General features: G+C 39.6%; 2 protein-coding genes across 2 annotated transcripts in view; both read right to left on the bottom strand.

The window, feature by feature from the left end:
* Positions 1 to 772: 772 nt before the first annotated feature.
* Positions 773 to 5,369, bottom strand: dpm1 (dolichyl-phosphate mannosyltransferase subunit 1, catalytic). The gene is made up of 9 exons (XM_073470150.1): positions 5,192 to 5,369; positions 4,784 to 4,883; positions 4,560 to 4,593; positions 4,394 to 4,470; positions 4,043 to 4,068; positions 3,328 to 3,423; positions 3,143 to 3,211; positions 2,925 to 3,039; positions 773 to 1,286 (listed from the first exon to the last, which is right to left on the bottom strand). The coding sequence occupies exons 1-9, from the start codon at positions 5,320 to 5,322 to the stop codon at positions 1,182 to 1,184; spliced, it is 753 nt and encodes a 250-aa protein (XP_073326251.1). The 5' UTR covers positions 5,323 to 5,369; the 3' UTR covers positions 773 to 1,181.
* A 2,015-nt stretch (positions 5,370 to 7,384) lies between these two features.
* LOC140999528 (collagen alpha-1(XX) chain-like) overlaps positions 7,385 to 24,400 on the bottom strand; it is a 42,114-nt gene continuing 25,098 nt past the window's right edge. Inside the window, exons 14-42 of the mRNA XM_073469967.1 lie at positions 24,186 to 24,315; positions 23,800 to 23,939; positions 22,811 to 22,937; positions 22,526 to 22,665; positions 22,311 to 22,443; positions 21,136 to 21,281; positions 20,859 to 20,988; positions 20,487 to 20,603; positions 20,184 to 20,330; positions 19,836 to 19,892; positions 19,106 to 19,144; positions 18,849 to 18,987; positions 17,058 to 17,200; positions 16,221 to 16,330; positions 15,679 to 15,837; positions 15,108 to 15,185; positions 14,726 to 14,812; positions 14,576 to 14,629; positions 13,578 to 13,673; positions 13,416 to 13,469; positions 13,216 to 13,269; positions 13,041 to 13,094; positions 11,326 to 11,397; positions 9,568 to 9,603; positions 9,360 to 9,426; positions 9,047 to 9,235; positions 8,859 to 8,936; positions 8,393 to 8,554; positions 7,385 to 7,450 (exon numbers count right to left, since the gene is read on the bottom strand). Of these exons, the coding sequence (XP_073326068.1) occupies positions 7,422 to 7,450; positions 8,393 to 8,554; positions 8,859 to 8,936; positions 9,047 to 9,235; positions 9,360 to 9,426; positions 9,568 to 9,603; positions 11,326 to 11,397; positions 13,041 to 13,094; positions 13,216 to 13,269; positions 13,416 to 13,469; positions 13,578 to 13,673; positions 14,576 to 14,629; positions 14,726 to 14,812; positions 15,108 to 15,185; positions 15,679 to 15,837; positions 16,221 to 16,330; positions 17,058 to 17,200; positions 18,849 to 18,987; positions 19,106 to 19,144; positions 19,836 to 19,892; positions 20,184 to 20,330; positions 20,487 to 20,603; positions 20,859 to 20,988; positions 21,136 to 21,281; positions 22,311 to 22,443; positions 22,526 to 22,665; positions 22,811 to 22,937; positions 23,800 to 23,939; positions 24,186 to 24,315 (2,967 nt within the window). The 3' untranslated portion in view covers positions 7,385 to 7,421. The remainder of the gene's footprint in view (positions 7,451 to 8,392; positions 8,555 to 8,858; positions 8,937 to 9,046; positions 9,236 to 9,359; positions 9,427 to 9,567; positions 9,604 to 11,325; positions 11,398 to 13,040; positions 13,095 to 13,215; positions 13,270 to 13,415; positions 13,470 to 13,577; positions 13,674 to 14,575; positions 14,630 to 14,725; positions 14,813 to 15,107; positions 15,186 to 15,678; positions 15,838 to 16,220; positions 16,331 to 17,057; positions 17,201 to 18,848; positions 18,988 to 19,105; positions 19,145 to 19,835; positions 19,893 to 20,183; positions 20,331 to 20,486; positions 20,604 to 20,858; positions 20,989 to 21,135; positions 21,282 to 22,310; positions 22,444 to 22,525; positions 22,666 to 22,810; positions 22,938 to 23,799; positions 23,940 to 24,185; positions 24,316 to 24,400) is intronic.

Genomic DNA, 24,400 nt, shown 5'->3' with positions numbered 1-24,400 from the left:
TAGATCCATTAGTGCAGTGGTTGTGGAAGTCCAGGGGTCCATGAGGGGTTTCCAGGAGGTCCCAAGCAAACAGTTTTTCTATACAACTCCATCCATGAATAACACAATGACAGAATATGTGACTATTTTGGTTTTTATACATTTTCTGTGATTAAACATATAAAAGCAAAAATCCTACCAGATGGGGGCCAGTAGTAGACACTAATTTGTGTCAGTTTATGGTTCCTTGACATGAAAAAGTTGTAGAACCACTTCATTAGTGTAAGTGTGAGAGATGTTTAAGCTGATACCTATTGACTACTACTGCCATTACAGAGTATACCACACAGCGTACTGGGAAGGATCATAAAATTTTGTTGTAAGGTCCAAAGAAGCTGATACATAATTGGGCTTTCAGTTAAGTATTTTTGTTCTGAAGGTCAAAGATGAACTTGTTTCCTTTGTTGTTGGGTAAGCCTCTGGAGAGCCACAGCCTTTGGCTTTCATTCTAAAAGTTAACACGATTGGTAGACATCATTATAGTCAGCCAGGATGGGCCTGAGGTCATCCTCTCACAGAGTTTTCAATAAAAGCTCTTGAAGGTTAAAATCTTTTCAGTGCTCTGTGTTAGTTGACCTGATTGAACTCAGAAAATCAACAGTCCCTTGTAACTGATTCAGGTTTGACCTCCATCAATGAATATTGATGAGAGGGGTGGTCGCTCATTGTGACCCATTTTACTTTAGGTTTTGACTCATTGTAAAAAAAAAAAAAAAGAGCCAAATCAGAAAGATCCAACGATACGAAGTGTTTAATTTTATACAAACAATCACAGGTGTGCAGTCAAACATGAACTTGAACCCATCTGACAACTGTGTTAATGCAGAGTTCAGTCAGCTGTCTGTATGGGAATGATGAGACGCTATGTGCTTTGCTCAAAATTCATTGAAAAGGATGATGGGAATGTAAAGCACTATGTTCCTTCAGTATTCAGGACAGCTACTGACAGGATATTGTTTTGTATTTACTGCTAACCGGAGAGACATGTCTCCCTTGTCATTTGCCATCATGTCACTGTCTGCCCATAGGCAAGTGGACCCCCCCTACTGACATTCAGATAAACTACTGTATCAAAGACAGCAACTTTAAGACTGGAAGAGTACTAAATGACTGTGGGACGTCCAGACTGACTACATCACGGATCATGTGGTGGCGAAGAGTGTGAGCAGTCCTTTCACAAATGACACAATCTCGTTCCCTCCCAGTTTGGACTCTCCGTACACTCGATCCACAAAGGAGATGGGTACCTGTTGTTTGGAGGAAGAGAGAATTGTTTTTTAGTTCATGGATGCAGGCTCACAGCACTGAAGCTTCCAATTCAGAGGTTACAGGCCTGTACACACCGGGGAGTTTATTTGTGTGTGTGTGTTTTCCCTCATGGCTGTGACAGACCTTTTAACTGAGGCTTGCTGAGAGCTGCTGGTCTACCGCTGCCTTGATCGGTTGGTTTGTTTGTAACTTTGGTGTTTTACTGTTCACATCTTCACGGACCAGATTCATCTTTTTTGTAGCACTTGAGCTAGAATTGGTCTAATTTTTTTCTTGATGCAAAACAGACTTGAAATTACCCTTTTTGTCATAGAAAAAACATAGAATTCTATACTAGACAGAATATAGGTTTTACAAATCTGAACCTGGGTTTTACAAAGTGTACTTAATCTTGTCCACATTTGAAATGTCTGTCAATATTTTTTTCAACTAGTCCTAGAATAATATGGTTTAAAGGAAAGGCTTGTCCCTGACAAATAGAATGAAAGTTTTACAAATGTGAAACCGTGTTTTCAAAGAGTCTATCTGATTTCACCATGTTGGTGCTGTTCCTAGACCATCATTGCAACTTATTAGAAAGCAACAAAGTCCACTTTTCAAGCAAGCCATACAGGCTTCATGGGTTGAGAACAGGATTCTCACCTAGGAGACCTGGTTTCATATCCCAATTGGCACATTTTGTTAAACTATTAGTGTTCACTTATTTTTTACACTTAGTTCATTTATTTTCCGTTTCTTTTCAGTTTTCTGTCGCAGTTGTGTTGGGTTTAGGAAAGGATAGTTTGGGTTAAAAAAGACATTTTTACAACATTAAACATGTGGTTTTAAAGGAACCCATGGGCACATTTTTCCAGTCTTTTTTCCCAAGTCGCACATCTACGACATTACAAAAACATGATTGGTCAGTTTTGGTTGATGGTCCTGGAGTAACTTAATGTTGCTCCAGGACCATCAACCACAACTGACCAATCATGACCAATGACCAATAAACACCAACACAGTGATATCTGATGATGTTACATTTGGCTCTAGAGAGGGCTTTTATCATTTTTAGCAGGTGTGTTGAGGGGAGTTCAGTTGGTTGCAATCTGGGACCAACCCACTAGATGCCACTAAAACCTACACACTAGTCCTTTAATGCTTTTACTTTGATTTCTAATACTTTATAATTCTTTCTATTTTGTTTCAAGTTATTTTTTATATTTCTAATATAAAAAATGTATCATATTATATATATATATATATATATATATATTAAATATATTTTATTCTTACTTACTCTTGCCATATTATCATTCTCTCTTTAAATCTTGTTTATAGCTACAGTGTGATAGTTTCTATTCTAGAAGGAGCAACTGTAATGTACACAAGTATTTCTGATTCTGATTGATTGACTCTAGATCAATCAGAATCAGAAACAACTTCAGTGATGATGTTTCTCTAGATTCCAGAGAAACATCATCACTTAAGTTTCTTCCAATCTGGAGGACAACTCCAGTATCATTGTGGAGTCCACATTATGTAAAAAAGGATTTATCTGAAAACTATATGTTGGGTAAATAATATTTACAAATAAACCCCCCATAAATACATGACTGAATGAATTCGGCCCTCACTTCTCCAACTGTGTAGTTGAGCTGTCTGGCGCGGACGATCATCTCCATCTGAAAGACGTACCCTTTGGACACGCACCGCTCAACCAGACTCTCCAACACCTTCTTCTTGTACAGCCTGACATCGGCCAGGAAAAACAGCAGGAGTGTGAGAAAACACAGCATGCATGCGCAATTCAAAGGTCAGTGGCGCTTCTTTCACAAGCACTGACAGCACTTACCTGAAGCTGCCTGTGAGGTCTGAAGCACCGGGTCTCAGTAACACTTGAGTCAAAAAGTTGGCCCCCCGACTGTGAATGAGACAAGGAGACAGAAGGAAGCAAATCAAATCAAACATCAGCTTCTCCCCTGTTGAAATCAGGGTAAGTGCAAGACAGGTGAGTGGAAATTGAAGACTGATGTTGACCTGATGAGTTTCCTGCGCAGATCCCAGCCGTATACACCTCCGTTTCCTTGGTAGCGAGTACCAGACACCAGGTCGTAATCACCCTCCTTCTGCTTTCTGGCAAATAAAATAGTCTTAACTAAAAGATATGTGCACAAGTTGCCTTCCAACTGTCATTTGTAGCACAGTAACTAAACATTTATTTGGTGAAAACAATTTGAAATACAGTCAAAAAATAGGGATGCATGATAAGGATTACCGGCTACTCATGGCCAATACCAATAATTTAGCAGTTTTGTCATTTAAAAAGAAGTTCCTCACCTGTAATTTATGCATACCTGAGGGTAAAAAAGGCTAAGACCTAGTGAGCAAATATGGTTGGTTTATTAAATATTACATATTCTTCCCCTTTCCGTCTTCTTCTCTGTGTTCATTGGTAGATCACAAACCAACTTTAAAGATGCAAACAACCACCTACTGTATCTGTACCTACTGTGAATGTTGTGTGTCTTAAGTCACTGGAAGTAAGTTGACTCTGTATTATTGGCTCCATTCATCAGCTACAATTTCACCGATACTGATAAATACTAGTAATATAGTAATATAATTCTCCAATATCAGGAGCATAATTGATTGGTCACAATCAATTATGCAAAAACAAAAACAAAAACAAAAACACAACAACAACAAAAAACAAAATCATTCGATCGGAAATAGAAAAATTAAAACCACTTACTCGATAAATTCCGGGATAAATTTGGGCTAAAATAAAAAAAATGACAAAGAGTGATGAGATATGCTGTGTAAAATGAAATATTGTGCACAGAGATGGCATTATTTAACATAATACTGCAATAACATGGGAGAATAATTATAAAAACAAGCACTTTGAAAAGCTCATGCTGGGCTTGAGGATACTGTGTTGAGATTTTTCACTATTTTCATTCAATTGATAATAACTGATTCATCATAAAAAGTAAAGGCAGACGAATCAATTACAAAAGTAACTGTTAGATACACCCTGAGAACAATTTCTTCATGTGAACCAACCTACTATGTTACATGAAAAGACACAGGCTCCACTCACATGATGGGAAAGATCTGCATCCATTATGAAGATGAAGTTCCCAGTAGCATGCTTCATGCCGTGGATGTAGGCAGTGCCTTTGAGGAAACCAGAGCTCATCAGTAGTAAGAAAGTTAACCAATACGAATACAGGAATGTTCTTTTTTTCACAAGGTTTTGAACTTACCAAGGCCTAATTTTTTCGCTCTTGGTCGCAGAAGCTGAACAGAAACAAAAACAGATTAAAAGTCTACATAAAGATCCTATACATCATTCATTAACTAGAGCCAGCTGTTACATGCCATGGTAGAAAGGTAAACATTGTAAAACACACCTAAACAACCAATGAAGACACTACATGTTAATTATTTGGCGGTGTCTGCTAAGTGAAGGCCAGGGTGATTAACTTACTATTTTATCCTCTCCATAGATCTTCTGCAACTGCTCTCCCACCTCCAGTGTCCCATCTGGGCTTCCGTCGTCAATGACAATTATCTCGTAATTAAATCCACTGTAAATACAACAAATTCAACAGGAGCTGTTATTTGGTTCCTTCAATTTGTATCTATGACGCACGCACACACACACGTTGACAATACATTTAGCTACATTAACTAGCTAGAGCTAGCTACTTAAATAAAATAATTCGTTTCAACTGTAGCTCTGACACAGTAAATCTTGAAAGCCAACGTTAAGAGCATTGAGCCGAGCTGTCACTTTCTCACTGGTTTAGTGACAGCTCATCACTGTCCAGCATTACTACAGCAGTAACGTTAGCTAGCACTAGCCGAGCAGCTTTACTGGATCCCCGGAACTCACCTCTCACCGAAATATTTCACCAAAAGCCACACTATTAAAGGTAGGTTTTCCCTTTCGTTGTAGGTAGGCAACAGTACTGAGTATTTGTCCCCACTGTCCCGGTTTTGGTGCGAAGTTTTGCGGCTTGCCATGGCGACGTGAATCTACTGTAATCACACTGCGTGGAGTTGAACAATGTGCCGCACAACATCCTGTTCAATATTTTCAAAATAAGAGAAGTAATTGAGTATTTGTATAGACAAATAGTCACTTATTTCATTTTTAGATGGCCATATTTTCAAACATCGTAGAAAAATATGGAAGCATTGAATCATACAGCATTTGTTGCAGTTTGTTGCTTTAATGTATTAGCTTTGGCAGTGATGGAATATAACTAAATATATTTATTGTACTTTACTTGAGTATTTCCATTTTTGAAGCGAATAGTGTGCTTTATACTCCCTACATTTATTTGATAACTTTAGCTAATAGTTACTTTGCAGATTGCATGCTGCATCAAGTTATTTTATTGACAATTAGGGGGGAAAAAACCCACTGTCTTCAATAATCATGCCAAAAATGCTGAACACTGGATCGTACTAGTTTACAATTTATGCCTACATGTAAATATGTATTATTTGCTTACTTGTGGGTTATGAAACTTCAGTAACGTTATTACCTGAGGATTACTTATCATACATAAGTGCATTAAGTATCAGATACTTTAAGACTTTTACTCATGTACAATTCTTATGGGCAAGTTTAAATTTGTTAAAGCAAAACTTTAACACTGCATCTTTACTTTTACTCAAGTATAACTTGGGTACATTTAATAACACTGAGTAGCATTAGCTACATTTAACGTTAATACATAATTTTATAGAATAAATAGCGTAGTCTAACATTACAACCCTGATTATAGAAAACTTGTCCTCGCATGTTAATTACAACTAGGTAATTTGTTTTTAAATTGTGTCAGTAACTGCGGTTTCTGTTATATGCTGAATGACGGTGACGCTTTATTCTGAAAAATAAATGAACATTTCTGACAAAACCGGAAGTTGAGTGCACCACTGAGGCTAACTTTACTAAGCCGCTAGCCTACAGGTTGGAACTTCCACTGTGCTCTTCAAAATAGACACCACTGGAAACAATTCAATATTCACCACAGTTCCGAGTCGACAAAGCCTGCTATTATTGAGTGATATTATTATCAATGTTGATTCCTGCTTGAAAATGTATTTTTCTCTTTCCGCAAGAAGTTTGAAGTCAGAACAGTAGCCCCAGAATTGGCATGCCAGCAGTGCCTTGCTCAAGAACAGCAGGATACAAGCTCACAGAAAAAAGAGCATCACACTTGATTAGACACATATTAATGGAAATTTATTAACAAGATAAAAAACATACATACAAAAGAAAACAACAAGAAAAAGCCTCTCTGACACTCTTCCTCTCTCTCTCTCTCACTCACTCACTCACACACACACACACACACACACACACACACACACACACACACACACGTAATGTTTATCACCCAAACCCCAGGAAATAATAAAATGTAAACCTGAATTTTCAATACAAATGGGTACAGTATAAAATATTATCATACAAGAATAACTGTATACAGTAAATATAATAAACAATATACAAATGATCATACACATGACAAGAAATTCTCACAGTATCACGTATACCATGGAACTAAAAGAAGCTTTTTCACCATGGATTATCCATTTTCATTATCCTTGAGGCAGTTCAGGTTAGAATGACAAGTGAAATAAGTAGAAATGTACCACAGATGGCTAAACTACTTAGCATTGATACAGTGCATGAATACATAAACAAAGAAAAACAAAAGGTTTCAGTGCGAATATGGTGTACACTATAAGACAGGAAACATGACTGATCCCAATGGAAACTATTTTCCTTTATGATGCTATCTGTCCATTGTAACACTATTCTATATTAGAAAGCTTCAGACTTATTCTTAGTTCATTTCTCTCTTTCTCTTATTTAATGTCAAAGAACACTGTAAGAAAAGGACAGAGAGAGATCCTTCCTCTATTGTTTCCTTTTCTCACAAACAATGAAGCCTGTAGAGCTTCACATCAGTCAGTGGCAAGTTCAACACACAAAACCTCCTCTGCGGTGCTATTTTAGTTCCATTCTCAGTCTGTTACTCAGCTCCAAAGGAACCATAGTCTTTTCAAACCAGACTTCAGTCACCGTCCTCCTTGTTAATATCCACTCAAGGCTGGTAACCATAATAAGGGTCTTCTGGGTAAAGAGAGCACACAAGAAGTGTCAACATATAATATCACTGTATTTGTCAACGTTGGTAAATTGTTGTGAATAAATCAATGACACAAAATAAACCATGGAATTGTTAAAGGGGCACTGTGTAGTTTTGGAGATGAAATTCAAACTCTTTTTAATTTTAATATTTACAGTATTAATAAGGTAATAATCCTCACTCAGGAATATCTATTTTTTCCACAACTGAATAAACAAGCTGTTCTCAGAGAAAAATAAGGTCCCAGAACACTGTTTGAAGCTAGAGAGGTGGCAGGGTCTGCCACATATCAATAAAGTAAAACAGTTTGAAATTTTGTCGTCCTTTAAGGTCAGTTTGTTTATTCAGTTTATTCAGTCATGAAAAGAAAGTTTAGTTTATTTAAAAAAAAAAAAATCAGTCAATGAATATCTTTCTCTTATGATTAAAATGTCTTCCCCAAAACTACATAGTGACCCTTTAAATTTAAAAAAGAGAGTGGTTTCTCTGCAAAGGTAAGTAAAAAAAAAAAGTAAGTGAAGTGGTCACTTGAAGTGACGAACACACAGAATTATCACCTGAGTTTACAGTTCATCTCATCTTGTGGATCACTGTTTTGGTGTAATGACCTGCAACTTTTGTTGCATTTTCACAATCACAACATTTTTGGGCTATTTTAAGGCTTATGATACACAATATATATATTGATATTTTGAGATCTCCTCAAAAACTCTTCATAAATGCTATGGCTGGGCAAAATCAAATATCACCATACTTTTGACCGAATACCTCAGTATCGATATTGCAACAACATTGTAAGGATAAATACTGGTGCTTTTACAAAATATTACCAAAACTAGATTGCTGATAAATAATCAGTAATTTGTAAATAATGACTAAGTTGGTAAACACAAGTAAGAAAAATGGACAGCACGGGCAGCACTAACCTGTTTGCTGGGGAGCTCTTTGGCAGCCTCCACTGCTGTCGCACACACCCGGGGGTCCAACCTCGCCCGGCTGTCCAGGAGGTCCAGGGATCCCTGGGGGTCCTGACTTACCGTCATCTCCTTTAGAGCCCGGGGTCCCCAGCTTGGATTCACCTGATGGACCTGCAGACACACGTAATACACAAAGCACATACATTAAAACATCACAGCCACACATCAGAATGACACAATTGACTCGTAAACTAGCGAAAAAAAATAATTTTACCAATGATATGTGTCTAATTTCTGGTAAAAATATCTCATTAAACTTCATATAAAACACAATCGCCTCAAAAGTAACATTTCAGTAAGATACTATTTTCACTTTTTTAAAGAGTTTTTAAAACTTGTTACAAGCAAGAAACACCTTGTATTCATTGTTTTGTTTTGTTTTTTTTTTACTTATTTTTTTTCAGTGTAGAGATACCTGCAAATCCTTTGAGCCCTGCAGGCCCCTGGACATTTGTCCCTGCAGCACCTTTCTCCCCTGGCATGCCTCTCCTTCCTGCCAGAAAACGGTGACAAATTCATCACTCATCAGACTTGTGTGCAACAGTCTTGACAAACATGAACATTTGATTGTTTTCATTTCAACAAACCAAGATGGAGTTTCACCTTGTTCTCCTGGATATCCCGGCCTGCCAGGTTCGCCCATCCGGCCTCGACGCCCTTCAGTGCCCCTGGTGCCTGGAGCGCCCCTGGGCCCTGATATACCAGGTTCCCCAGGGGGCCCCACTGGCTCCTCAATAGGAGCTGGTTTACGACTTACCTCATTAATGAACATGTCGAGCTTCAACACCTCCTCTGAAAAACACACACAACTCTGGGTGAAATATGTCTAAGAGCATGTGTTCTGGACCTTTTTACAGTTACAATGAGTGTGTTGAATATGCAGATATCATCATTGTGATGGTATCTGAGCGCTTACTATGGACTAGTTGCTCACAGGCCTGTGTGACCAGCTGGTAGATCATGGCCATTGACTGAGGCTCCCCCTGTAAACATCAGCAGATTCACCAACCAAAGTTTTGAAATGGCACATGCAGTAAAAAGCAGTGACAAAATGCAATGAGAAGACTTATTTTAAATTGATTACAATATTAAAGTAAGAAGATTGTAGCAGAAGTATAACCCACCTTCTCTCCTCGCTCCCCTTTATTGCCTGGCAGACCCTGTAAAGCAAAGGACACATGAGCATAAGGACACATAACCAGTGTTACTGCCTAAATCACATCTCTCACCTCTTCACCTCTCCCACTCTCCTCATACATTGAAAGTGATGAAGGGATGTTGGGTGTGTGTGTGAAAGTAAAGGACATTGTCACACATACGTCTTTTTAGATGATCCCTTTTCCATTAAAGGATAAGTTCACTCCGAAATGCTGTTATTTACACAATTTTTCAAATCATCGCTGTAGCTACTAATCTGAAAGCGCTGACCGTCAACCATATGTTGAGGGTGTAAATAACATCTTTTGAAATTAATTTGGGATCTCAGGACTTCTGCAGACTTGGAATACACCGGACAATCTATATGGAGCCATTTTATGGTTGTTATTATTACATTTTAGTCCCCAGCTACTACTAGTTTTTTAGGAGAATGCTGCAATGCTGTTTGGTTGTGAAGCCCCAGAAATGTTTTGTGGACTAAGAAACTTCACCTGACTTCCCACCAGCATGGGGGTGAGTAGATAATAACAGGATTTTCATTTTTGGGTGAACTTTAAGAGTCCAGCTTCAAAAGCACTACTTGGTTCCAGGCCTCTGCCATAAAACCACAAAACAGAGGCTCCAGTGGGTCTATTGTGGTGTTGGCACACGCTATGGAACAAAGTGTTGCACTAATGAACTGGTGTTATCCTGGAGCATACTGAGGTAATTTCTGTGCCAGTTTGGTTTTAAGGCGACATGCTGTGCAACCCAGTTGAACAGAGGTGTGCTAGAGGTTGTGGTAATGCCGATCCAGCAGCACACTACAATCTCAGTGCTAAGAATAAGTGTGTCTCCTGCCTGCTCAGAGCTGGTCGACGGCTCAGTTCACTTTTATTCTAAAAGATTTTGCTCTCTTCATCTGCTGTGTGAAGCTCTGTAATATGCAGACAAAAATCATTTCCTCTGAGGACCATTCACAAACTGTCAGCGTGTCATGATGGGGAGAGCTCTGTTAAAAGGAGATGAAAGTAGTGAATGTTACTGGACATAGTTGTCACAGACACTATCACGCCCACCTATAATACTGTACTGTGTGTGTGAAGTAGTGAATCTAATCCCATCCCGTATCCAAGTGCAAGACATGAATGAAATCTGCATTTGGCATTTTGGGCAGGGTGCACTTCACTGCAGTGTGCACCGCAGATTCACCAACGTGAAGCCCCAAGATGATGATTTTCTCCAAAATCTGCAGAGAATGTTCCTGAACATCTGTTAATACAGGTGTAAAATCAGACCTTGCCAGTGCTTCCTCAACATCATGTAGTGTTTCCAATAGATTGCATAATCTAACTTTGGCGTGTATCTCTTTCGTTTGAATTTCATCATTATCTTCATTTCTGATCAGACATGGTCATATTTGTCATTATCCCACATTTGACTGTCCATCACATTTGACCTTCTCTTCGTTCTCGTTATGTGTAAATATTGCTAATAAATGACCATATAACTGAAGAAGTTGCCAATGACTCTGTGTGTGTGTGTGTGTGTGTGTGTGTGTGTGTGTGTGTGTGTGTGCGTGTATGCGTAAATGTTTAATATCAGAGTCTCTAGAACTAGGAGAGCGACTTAGTGTGTCTGGAAATACAGCTCATATATTTCTGATCATTCACTGTGAACATTATGTTCACCACATAACATAGACAGATATAACTAAGTGGCATGATTTGTCCCTCTGGTCTTACCGTAGGTCCCACAGGTCCTGAGGGGCCCCTTTCCCCCAAAGGCCCTGGATGTCCTGGCATTCCCTGGAAACCCTGTAAAATACAAACAGATTGATAGGTAGAAGAGCAGACAATCGATAGATTGATAGATGTTAAACACACAGTCATAGATGTTTATTCAAGGCAACTGTGAGCAGCTATTGGGAAATCATACTGTGAAGTGACCACATCAGGAGAACAGGCACAACTGAGTTTTAACTCTGAGATAAACCTGTGTTCATTCATAAATTATACTGTTCTGACAGCTCTCTTTAGGTTCTGACTGCTCTGAGGTTTAACACTGTGATATACAGCATGTCAAGTTTTGAATTATATTGTGAACTGACGCAGTCTCACCTAATTGGCTCTAATAATAAGAACACAACTGCTTGACATTTTAAAAATGAAGTGTTCATTCTGTTTACTAAAGTACATTTCATAACTTGGTATTTTTTTGTTTGGCTGACATAACGTTGTGGTGGTGGAGGGGTCGGGCTATGCATACAGAACAGGTACATGGAAACACTGCAGTTCAGACAGGGGAATCTTTACCAAGTGGTATAATATTTTGCTAAAAACACTTGGGATCATAATACAGACATAATATTAATGTGAAATTCTTTGACTGTCTTACTTTCTATAATTGGGTTACATCAGATGTACTACATAAATTAGAATTACCACCTCAAAGTTGCAAGCCTCTGTGAACCAGTCAAGTGTGAGTTATATCCATGTCTGTCCACACTCATGATATATTCAGTGAGGACTTATAATTAAAATACAGGTATTTAACTGGCAATAGACAACTTCTTTGCTTGAACTTGAAGTAAATACTGACTGCACAGTGTATTGGCTGTAGAAAATGACACCATCTGTGTATAGATTGGTTTCCTGTAAATCTTGCTTTCACTCTGCTATTTGGCCTGCCAGCGGGCTCAATTTTCCCTCGAAAAATGAAAGTCGAATTACGGCTCAAAGGAAAAGGATCTGCCATTGCGCAACCAAAACAGGAAGAAGCATTGTTATACTCAGTCACTATCCCCTAGTGCCAGTCTAACAACTGGAATATCTTCTTGAGTTATGGACACAGTGACCTTTGACCCTTGACCACCACATTCTAATGAGTTCATCCTTGAGTCCAAGTGGATGTTTGTGCCAGAAATTCCCTCCAGGCATTCCTACTATATTGCTGTCACCAGCGTGAAAGCATAAAAAGCTCCACTCGCAGATCCTTTTACCAGACAATACAAATATGAACAACATGGCGACCATTCTTAGAGCCTTACCAGCAGTGGTGCCAAATGCAAAGTTTACTGTTGTGTAGATCTCCAGTAACAAAAAGTGTTTACTTCATGGCAATCTATATCTTAATCTAGAAAACAATTTGACATTTTGTCCTGAAGGTGGTGCTAGAGAAAAACTCAAAATGTGTTCTAAATGTACTGGATCATTCTCAGAACATTCTGAATATGTACCAGCCAGTTAGATTCTAATATATTGTGTGTGTCAGTGTAAATTGTGCCCTGATGGTGGCACAAAAACAAAAGGTTTCAGGATTCATCCTCTGAGACAATAGCTTTCCACATCTGATTTCATGGCATAAATATACAAGTTTTTTGAACTCCATGTTATTGAGTCAAATTCTGACCTACTGGTGGCACCAAAGTCAAAAATGCTCAAATGAAATTCAGTCTTACTCTGGTTCCAGCGATGCCAGGTGGACCGATGCTGCCTTCGGGCCCCCTGATGCCCTGTGAAGAAGATTACAGAGAGATGAGGACAAACAAAGAGGAAGGGAGGGTCACTGCTTCAGCTAAACTGTGTGATGAACTGCTGACATTTACTGTTCTGGGCTGGGACCAAACAGCTCACCTTAGGCCCTGGAATCCCCTCCTCCCCTTTCGGACCTGGAGGTCCCAGTGAACCCTTCAGGTAGAGTCGAGAAGGAGGTCGGAGAGAAGGACATAAGAGGCAGATGAATGGGTTTAAAGACATTATGAGGAAGAAGATTAGAAGTGTTTTCTACTCTATTTCTGTATTTTCGTTGCTCCACTGGCCGAGTTTAAACTGACCTGGACTCCTGGCCTCCCAGGTTCTCCCTTTTCCCCTCTTGCACCGGGTGGACCCTGAATGGACAAATATAAAAAGAGAAATCAAGTCCTACAAGAAATATTTATCAAGATATTTACCATGCTTACTACCACTGTACACAGAAAGCTAGGAGGGTTACCCACCACTTTGCCCTGCATGGTCATGCCTCGGGGCCCTGCGCTGCCCAGGGGGCCAAGACCTCCTTCTTGTCCAGTCTTTCCTGGAGGGCCAACTTCCCCCTGAAACAGAGAGAAACTAACTTCAGGACATCAATTTGGTACTTCAAGGCATGCCTCTTAATAAAACATGCACTGTAATGTCTACATGCCCTGACAATTTTAAATAGGATTTAAGAGATTAGAGGACTGCCCTTGCCTCCAGAGGCCTCCAAAACTCCACCAACTGTGGCATCATCTTGTCTTTGCTTTTTGTTTTTAATTAAATCAATTAATTGAGTATTGATATACGAATGAAGGAATGCAGAGTTACTTTATTTGATAGCGGTTGTTTCTGGTTAAAGGAAAGGTCTACCTCTGTAAGGATCCTTTCCATAATGTTGTCAGACACTTAACTAACCAAAATTAGTTAATAACAATCGGAGCCTGTCAGTGGGAAAAACAAGAACTCTAAGTGGACGTAGCCCATTTCGCGGCTGCGTGCTGGAGCTCAAGTCTCAAAGATTTTGTGCCCAGGGGCCTCTGCATTTTTAATCCATGCCTGCCTTGAACACTATATTCAACTTCTAATGTTTTTAAGACTTGTGTGACAGATACCAAATAGCACACAAACAATGCAGTTGTATCTGCGACAGCAAATACTGTTTGAAAAAACTCAATTTGGATTTTTTCTAAAACTGAGACAGGAATGGAAAAGATACATGTGAAAACACAAGTGAACATGATCCACTGAAAGACAGGAAGGCTGATTCTGCCTCTGCAATCTGCACATATCAATGTGTTTTTATTTATTTTGACTATTTATTTATTACCTCTCCATTATGCACACTAACTTCACAGTCAGCCTGTAATCATGGGTCTACTCAGCTCTCAACAGCTTGAGTCGGGTCAGGAACTGCTTTAGAGATAATTGCAGGTAACAGAACTTCAATCTAACTAAGCCTGAATAAATATTTTCATCTCACCTTTTGGCCTTGATCTCCCTTCTCGCCTTTCTCACCACGGGGACCTGGCTTTCCCTGGGGGAAAAAAAAGAATGTCAACATGTTATTAAACATAGATCACACAAAAAGTGAGTCAGCTAGTATTTAAGGCCAATCTGTGGAGTGTCATACAGTCGGGCCAGGGGAACCAGAAGCTCCGGGGATGTTGGAGGAGCAGGTGCAGGTGTACGCCGGGGCAGGACAGCTCTCCTCATCTCTCTGATGCACACACACGGACATAAACAATAAAGACATTAGGTCATATCGCTTGAAGCTAATATTACATTTAGCGTGCTCTCATATAGTATCTCTCACTATTGCATAACTACTGTAAAGCAAGTGACGACAGAAATGGCTAAAATTTAAGGTATGGGTCATTTTCACAAAACTTATTGAACAGTTTATGAAGGGATCATTACTTTAATATGTTGACTGCTAAATTTCAGACAGTGTTTTTCAAGGAAATCTTTAAACTAATCTATTTGACTGTACATCCAACACAGTATCAACTCACCACTCCAGGCAGGTCACAGCAGGTGTCCTCTAAAGGCCACGTGGTGTTACAGATGATCTCAAAGGACTGCAGCCCGAACTGGAAACAATAAATAACACAAGATACAGGGAAAAGAGTCTACCAGTTCTTTAAATATGTTGACGGTGCGTATTTTATTGACAAGACAGACTGGGCCATACGGAAGCCCTGAGGGGCAAGTGAGGAATTTTCTTATTTTGGTGATCCACTTTCTAAGTCTGATTTTCTCCCCCGTGTTCACGACTTGAGAACTAGTTAGCTCCTCAATTTTGTTTTTCATCTGTGAGTACAAAAAATTCAGGATAAAAGAAAATATTTTATGGGTGAAGCCAAGTAAGAAAAAAAAAATCTTTTCAAGAAGAAATAGTGTGCATGGAGAAATTAAAACTCCCCTGGATTATCCTTGCAAAACATTTTTTCCACCAGTTCTGATGTCATAAGAAGAGGACACAGGAGAGAAAACAATTTAGATTAAACTTAGAAAATGAATCACCAGAACAAAAAATAAATTGTCACTTGGCCCCTCGGGGCAAATAAGTAGAATAAAATGTACCGGTGCAGATCCACTATTGGGTCCTCTGGTCTTCACCAGTTTTCCCAGCATCTCAAAGCCATCAGTTGGTAGGTTGCCTAGCGGGCGGGCGGGCCTCTCGCCCACATGCTGGCAGTCCACAGACAGGGACACGCTCACCTGGCTGACAGACAGGTGAACCTGCCAATCACAGAACAAGAGGACTGATCAAATGGAACCAGTGAACCAGTAAGTCTCTTACTTTGCTGCTGGTCTTTAATATGTATATTTTCCTCATCATCTTGTGACAGCAGCTACAGAGCTGACTTTATACTGTGCGTGGGTGATTTCAAACCACCTCATTCATCTTCTAATCATGCTCTTTCCTGTTACTGCATTGTATCTTTGTTTCTGTTTTATTAAAATGCACCAACGTGAATGAGTGACGAGGTAGGTAAATGGAAACAAGGATATACAGCCTCATTTGAAAACATAACGTATTTTTCATAACACGTTCATTTTCTGCACAATGACAGTGAAACTCTTCTTGTCCTTTAAAACTTACTCAGTATATTTTATCTCACCTTGTGAAAACTGCCATAGAACAGTCTGTGGACCTGCGGCTGGTCAAAGGTCAGCTCCTGCACTTCTCCCCTGTAGTCCAGACTGAAGTACACCAGATGTTTTGTCGTAGCTGTGGAAAGCACAAAAAAATAGAGGAAGATATATAGTGATCAACTCACACTGTCAAAAACCATGGCGCCCTAAATATGCCAGTGTCTTCTGTCAGGTGTTCCTAGTGTCTAGTGGGGTTTCCACACTATTGCTGATGGCATCTTGTGAGTCCTCAGCTCCAAGTCCACAGTCTAATATAGAATAACACCAATCTTATCCTTTAATTCATTTGTATCTAACTATCTATGATTTTGGCTGTTAACAAAGCAAAGTGACTAACTTCATGTGTCATCTGTCATGACCTTTATCACAGTGACGTGATCTAACTTGCTTGAAGATCCTAAATATTTATTAATAACTTTAACAATTAAATAGAACAAGCAGCAACTAATGATTATTTTCATTATTGATTAATGTGCTGATTATTTTCTCAACTAATTGTTTGTCCATAGAAAAAAATTCTCATCTGAATTACCAGTAATGGAATCTAACTAAGTGCACTGACTCAAATACTGTACTTAAGCACAATTCTGAGGTACTCTCCATTTTCTTCTGCTTTATACTTCCACCCCATTGAATATCTATGACTTCAAGGTTGATGCTCATTCTGCTAATCTTAACTCCTCAGCAAAGTTGGTTTAGAGGCCCTGATGAGGAACTAAGATCTTATGGCTGATTACGAGACTAAAGAGGTCATGAAGCTGCTTACAGTTTGGGAGACGGCGACGTGCAGAAATGTTACTCACGGTCCAGCACCACTCCCATCTTGGGCTGGAAGTCGTTGTCTGTTAGCTGCCAGAGGGCAAAGGGCTCCCTGGGTGTATCCTGCAACATGCGGAACGCGATGCTGATGGTGTGCTCTGGAGAGAAGCCTGCAGGGTGGATGAACCTAGAAGGACAGAGGCAAAGATGGATGTACTTAATGTGGGTAAAGAGGATCGGATGAGGAAACCATTAGAGTTTTGGATGAAGGTAAAGTGAACACAACTGGGAGATGTGTGTTGGAAGATTTTGCACTGTAAGATCACGTCACATAACTGCACTCGTGGTGTTTTTTTATGGGGCAACTGATCAGGATTAGACATTGAAGTAAAGAGAAGCTTAACTTTAATATTAATGATGATGCGTTATAATAATAATATATACCACCCATACAAACAGAACAGGAGTACCAACAACGGCTCTATGGCTATTCATTTAATATTTTATATACAAATGATCCGATGTGTGTGTTATCTGAATAATGAATTAATCATAAAAACAATCTTTACAACTTTGTCTACCTTTTCATTAGCTACAGACCTTTCTTCCTACTTTTTTGTGTCAGGGACTGCAGATGTAAATTAGCTTATAGCTTACTCTGGTATAGCTAAGAAGCTGTGCACTGTCCCTGTTAATCAATCAAACAAACATATAAATAAATAAATATCCTGCTGGTGTTATTCCAGTCACTTTCTGTGACACCCTGACGCCACAATAGATCTATGAGGGGTGACTGATAAGTTCACAGCCTAAGGTAGAAGGAGATGAGTTATACACCTCTTATTCCATGCATGTGCAGTTCAACTCTTTGAGTGATTTTGCAGAAAGTTATTAACTTTTGTGGTATTTCTGTTTCAGGTAATTGAAAATTGCAAGTCAGCACTGTCTGTATACAACACTCCAGCCCACAAGTCCACAGGGATGATGGCTGCCATCCAGGAATGCAGATTCAAACTCGTCCAACATCTGCACTATTCACGTGATTTGACAGACTCAGACTACTACCTCTTCACCCAGATGAAGACGGAGCTTAGTGGTTGCCTGTTTGACAGTAATGATGATGTTATTACTGCTGTGAACCACTTTCTTTCTTTCACGAAAGAGTGATCCGTGTGTTCAACTACCACTGGACTAATATCTTGAAAACTAAATGTGCAAGGTTTTCTGAAGACCAATCTTTCTACTCTAAGGTCATGAACCTTTCAATCACCTCTTGTACAATCTGTAGTGTAGTTTTCAAGCGTTACCAGGAGCTATTCTGATAAACTGTTTCTTAATCATCTCTACACACAGGACAAATTAGATGTCCTTTGTCATGAGTAACAGCCATTTCCTCAAAATGATGCTGGAGCGAGCAACAATGCTCCATTTGATAAATACAGTTTCATTATCTGCACATCTCTTATACACAGCACTCTCCTGCGAATAAGGGGAGTGAGGAGCCATGTTGTTGAAAGCAACCTTATTCCTCGAAATTAATTGTTGGTATAGAGTATTTACTCTTCACCAGATAGGGATTTCATTGTTCAGGCTCCATTTGGAAGCTTTCATGTAACCACAATGGATTGTTTATTCAAATTTGTAGTATGCATATAGCATGACAAATCTCCTAATCACAGCAGGATACAGCGGAACAAACAGCACATAGATGGTAGTAAAGTCTGCAGGGAAAGGAAGGTTCATCACACTGCAAACTTAATTTCCAGCTATCTGCCATATAGCTGCTGCAAGAAAGGAAGTGGAGGATGAATTAAAGCAGTAAAGGATGATCTCACTTGGTGCTCTGTGTCAGCTGGGTGTCTCTGTACAGAGTGTAGGTGGGGAGGGTGTTGAAGACAAAAGGCTCAGCTGCCACGCCCTCCACAGACGAGTGGGCTCTCGGAGTCAGACCAAACGCTTCCATCATGTCAAATCCTGACACGAGAAACACATACCAACAAAAATGAGGCTTCTAAATCTGATGTTTCCCTTCATTCAAAATGAGCCTTTTATGAAAGAGTTTGCTGTTATGTGCGAGGACAGCTCGTCTCACCTTTAACAATGCTGTGTCTGATGGTCACTTCAGGGCAGACTGCAACACAGCAGGACATTGTTGAATCATAAAAGCAGGGAAGAGAAACCATCACTTTTTTTTTCCAGCCATTTCAATCCAGACAAAGTCTCACAATGAGCTCGGTATATTTTGACAAATCTGCAACTTGACCAAGGACCATTTGAAAAGAATACATGTTGAGTATATTTCTATTAGATAAAATGCAAGAAAAAAATTTATCACAACATGAAGCTGTGGAGGAAGCAATAAGGAGTGGGAAAATGATTATACAAAAAAAGTAGTTGCACAAGAATGTATACTATTGTCTAAATAAGCTTTTAGAGGGAACATATTGTTATAATAAGAAGGTATTTTGATGGTCTGATTCAAATTTGTGTCATCTAAATCGATGGTCACAAGCAAATTTCTTTTTCAACTGACAAATGAAGAATGACATACTACACCGGTCCTTTTGATTACTAAGAAATTAATCTTCAACACCTCACTGAAACCATTATTACACACTCGCTTACTGCGTTTATGAAAGAAAAATAAAAACAGATGTGCTCCTCAGTTTTTGCTGGGGACCTATTGAAGTCATCTGAGAACTCAAGAATACAACAAGTCTGCTCAGTTTGAACTGAAACGACGTCTCCAAGAGATTACAAATATTCTTCATGAGCTAATCAGACGTACTCCCACAGAAGAATATAATTGCAGCATGAGTCACCTTCATTGTGGATAGGGTAAATCCGGGGATGGATGGGAATTCTGGCTGGAGCTGTTGCTGAAAAGGAACAAGTAAAACCTATCATGACACATTTAAAACAACAACAACGTTAAGACTTTTACAGAGTTTTGTTTAAGGATCATATATTGTATCAATCTATACATGCAAGTACTTTCACAATTACTGAGTGACAGGTTACATTAGAGGCAAGCAGCCAAGGGATTATTTATTTCCCACAATTTATGTGTAAAATATTTATTCAACAAGGGAATATATAAGGAACAGGCAGGTAAACAAACTAACTTCAACATCTCACATACTGTTGGTGTAACTGTGATCAGGTCAGACCTGTTGGATGGAGAATGGAGACGGCAGCACCCTCTGCTGAGCCAAGAAGGGAGTGCACGCTGATGCGATACAGAGTCTCTGGCTCCAGATCAGTGAAACAGTGACTGCTGCTGGACTCACTGACAGCTTCTTCCTTTGTTTGCTTGTCTACACACAATGCACACACACACACACACACACACACACACACACACACACACACACACACACACACACACACATTACACATACACAAACACACACCATGATTACATCAACAGTGGTTATCCAGAGTTAATTATTATAGATGTTGAAATAGATTACCTTTGACAGACTGGATGACAATACGATATCCGTTGACTGCAGACACGGGTCTCCAGGACACACAGATACTGGAGTGGTCTGACCTGACCACACTCACACTGCTGACCCGCAGACTGGCTAGAAAAGGAGACAGACATACAGAAAGGTAAAACTGACGGCTGATGAACAGAATAGCCAGAAATCAATTACATAGAGAGTAGGCAGAGAACAGAAGAGCCAACAGAACAAGGAAGACAAAAGAGGCTGTACCTTTCTTCTACATAAAAGTGCCTGTGTGTTTGGCCACAAACTCAAATTGAATCGATTCATGTTTTTCCACAGATTAGTTTTAAAAAAACAGTTATGTGTATTCTTTAAGTGTGTGTGACTCACTGGTTTTGCCTTGAGCTGAACCGCTGCCTCCCTCTCTGTTGCGGTACTCGGCGGTCACCAAGATGCTGTAACGTGTATCTGGCTGTAACGACTCTAGCACCACCCGCTTTTCACCACCTGGGACCAACACCTGTAGACAACAAACCCACCTTTCAAAGTCAACACAGTAAAAGAGCTAATTTGCAGTTTTTAAAATTTGGAGTGACCTCCGAGCAGCACTATGATTTACTGTCTAGTAGGATGAAGAACAAAGAGGTGACGATTACAGCCCACTCACAGTGCTGTCCTGGCTTTCATCTCCAGTCAGTGCAGTGTAAGACACACGATACTGAAGGACATGAGCGTTAGGAGGTACCCAGCTGACCAAAAAGCTGATTGCAGTCTCCTCAGAGACAGACACACTGGATGGGCCTCCACCTGACACTGCAAGGACAAAATTCAAGATGCAGATAATTAGACTCACTACAAGGAATATTCATAAACACAGTTAAACCAAATAAGCAAGTGAAGAACAATAGAGAATACATTAAAAGGTTCAATGATCAAGCAATGAAAAACTGCAACAATAAGAATAGGGATAAGATAAAGTGTGTAGAAAACCAAGAGGAATTTCATAGTGTACAAGAATTAACGTGTTTATTGCAACATTTAAAACATTGTAAAAAAGTTATTATTACCTCTGTGTTCGCATCAAATTTCTACTTCTTGTCAATAAAAGTACCTAAGTAATTAAAGATCTCCACAGTTTCTACTTCTTGCCCTTTAACAGAGATCTGAAAGGTAGGTAGTAAAGTATAATAACTATGTCTTTTGATCGTGTCTTTGAACATTTCCAACATGGCGAGCGTCACACATAGGAGCGAGTATTACTTGCATCTGATCTAGTAGTATTGTGAAATGCAGGCCTTCTTAATTGTCATTGAGTATTATTTAAGAGATTCATTAGCATTAATATATATATTATTATATAAAGTAAAGTGAACACCACACTACTGTATAACATCATTGACCACAGGACCATGTGATGACTTGCTTTCATGAAGCAGACTGACAATAACTGCGTCATCTGTAAATTTAACAATGTTTCTATCCCTGCACTGACTCCTACAGTCGCTGTTGTAGAGAATAAAGAGCAGTGAGGGCATACACAACCCTGTGGGGAAGCTGGGGAGGATAGGCCGACTGTTATATCGCCTCATGTTACCCTTGTCTTAGCCAAAAAGGTGCACTTGAACACACAGCAAAGACCACAGACAACGGCTCACTAGCTTGTATGTTTCGCACCTGCCTGAGAGGAAATATCTCTCCATACCACCAGGTAGTCTGTCTTTGTCATTTAATAAAGGAAACTCAGACTCAGGACCATGGATATACAAACCGTTGTATTGTGTGATAGAAACTACCCTCCAGTGAATTAATGTGCAAATGAGTGTGTGGGTGTGTGTGACTCACAGGTGCTGTAGCGTATGGCCACAGCTTCACTCTGAGCTCCATCTCCATACAAAGCAGACAGAGAGATCTGGTATTCCTTATCGTCCTCCACCCCCTCCAGGATGGCCCCTTCACTCTCACCACTCACCCTCAGCTAAAATAAACACACATTTTCACATCATATATTCATTATTATAACACATTATGCACTCCATCCACCCATTTATCCACCCCACCTGTCTCAGGTCTCCTCCACTCAGAGAGATCCACTTGATGAGGTAGGACACAACATCATCAGCTGCAGCCTCCCAGCGCACAGTGATGTCACTGCCTGAGAAATTAGTCACCCTGAGGTCTGACGGGGAGGGCACCTTCACTAGGAGAGAAGAAGGGAAGAATAACATATATTTCTGATATTTTTAATCAAATTCAGTGTTTCTTCTCTGCTCCCTTAACACATTAAAGTAAAATTCAGATGATGCCTTTTAGCACAAAAAATACATAGTGCGTGTGCTTCTTACGTGTGGTGACGTTACTGGTGAGTGCTGCTGACAGGCCTTGTGGGTAGTGAGACTGGATTGAAATCAGATATCTAGACAGAGAGGAGAGGTTCTGCACCAGCACTGAGTTCATTCCTGTTACCTCCACCTGGAAAGAGTTTTAATATGTATGTGACCGACACAGAAAATAAATAAATACATAAAATGAATGACTGACACGGACCATGGCTAAACTGATATGGGTCATAAAAATAAAATCATTTGCAACAGTATTCACTACTTGGCAGTATTATTGATTTCTACAAAAGCAGCACTTTCACTGGATTGTAATATGACTGTAGAGTACGGTAGTAAAGAAAATTTCATGAGAAAATCCACTCAAATGTATTTTTTACAAGCTATAGGAAAAAGAAATAGTTGGAGAAGTTGTGTGGATAAGACTTCTAATATGGACCTCTGGACTTTAGAATAAAGACGTCTGTTGGGTTCAGATAATGTTAAGGTAATAATCAGGGTCGGCATTCAAGGCAGTTTTTTTCTCGCCACTGTCACCAAGTGCCTGCTCATGGGGGAAATGTTGCATCTCTGTCAATAAATTACTTAAAGATTATGGTCTAGATCTGCTCAATTTGGAAAGTGTTATGATATGGCTTGAATTGAATTGGCCCTATACAAATAAAGAGGTGTTTACATTTGGCATTCATATTCTAATCAAGCTATTATTCAGTTTATTAGTAAAATAAAAGGCTCATGCAGCTTTAAAAAAACATACTCCATTTGGCTAAAAAATAAAAATAAATTGAAAATCAGACACTATCTGCCAGTATGTCTTTTCAGTTATTTTGTTCATATTTTGATCTTTGAATCAAAAGCAGTTCTTGAGAATGCTTTAAGAAGGAAGCCATAAAAAAGGGTTATCAAGTTAACTGTTATGAATGTTACAGCCTGTGTTTCCCTGCATTATGATATCAGACACTACTAAAACGACACTTTTATAATTTCCCAGTTACCTGCTTGACGTCACTGCCGTGGTTGGTACTGTAGGTGATTCTGTGGCGGGGGACGTCGATGGCTCCTGGCACCCAGCTCACCCTCAGCATACTGTGGGTAACAACTGGGAACTGAACACTCATCGGCGGTGGGAGAGGGACTGTGGATAGAAGATAAATGACCATCAATATTTCATCAGTGCCACTGAAAAGTTACTGTGCAAGAGATTTTGATAACAGAAGGAAGAGGGAATAGTACGGAAAGAAGATCTGTAAGAAATGAAAAGAAGCAACAATGGCAGAAAAAACTAAATGAGACAGAAAGAGAAAAGGTGGACTAATGTTACAGAAGAAGAAGAAGGGAAAATCAAAAAGTAAGGGACGAGAATATAAGGGGAATGTCTTACATGTGGTGGCAACAGCAGTGACAGGGTCACTGGGGTCCTCATCATACAGGGCATACAGAGTGACAGAGTAGTCTGTAGCCGGCAGTAACTCTGCCAGCTCCACCACTGTCTGGTCTGCACTGAATTTCTCCTGCAGCAATAAAAGAAACAAATGTGGAGTTGGAAGTTTGTTAATACGTCTCAAGGTGAAGTACAACACTTCGTCCTGATCGTCT

This window comes from Pagrus major, chromosome 7, assembly GCF_040436345.1.
Source record: "Pagrus major chromosome 7, Pma_NU_1.0".
NCBI classification, from domain to species: Eukaryota; Metazoa; Chordata; class Actinopteri; order Spariformes; family Sparidae; genus Pagrus; species Pagrus major.
Note: the sequence above shows the minus strand (reverse complement) of the source record. Positions and strands in the feature narration are given on the sequence as shown.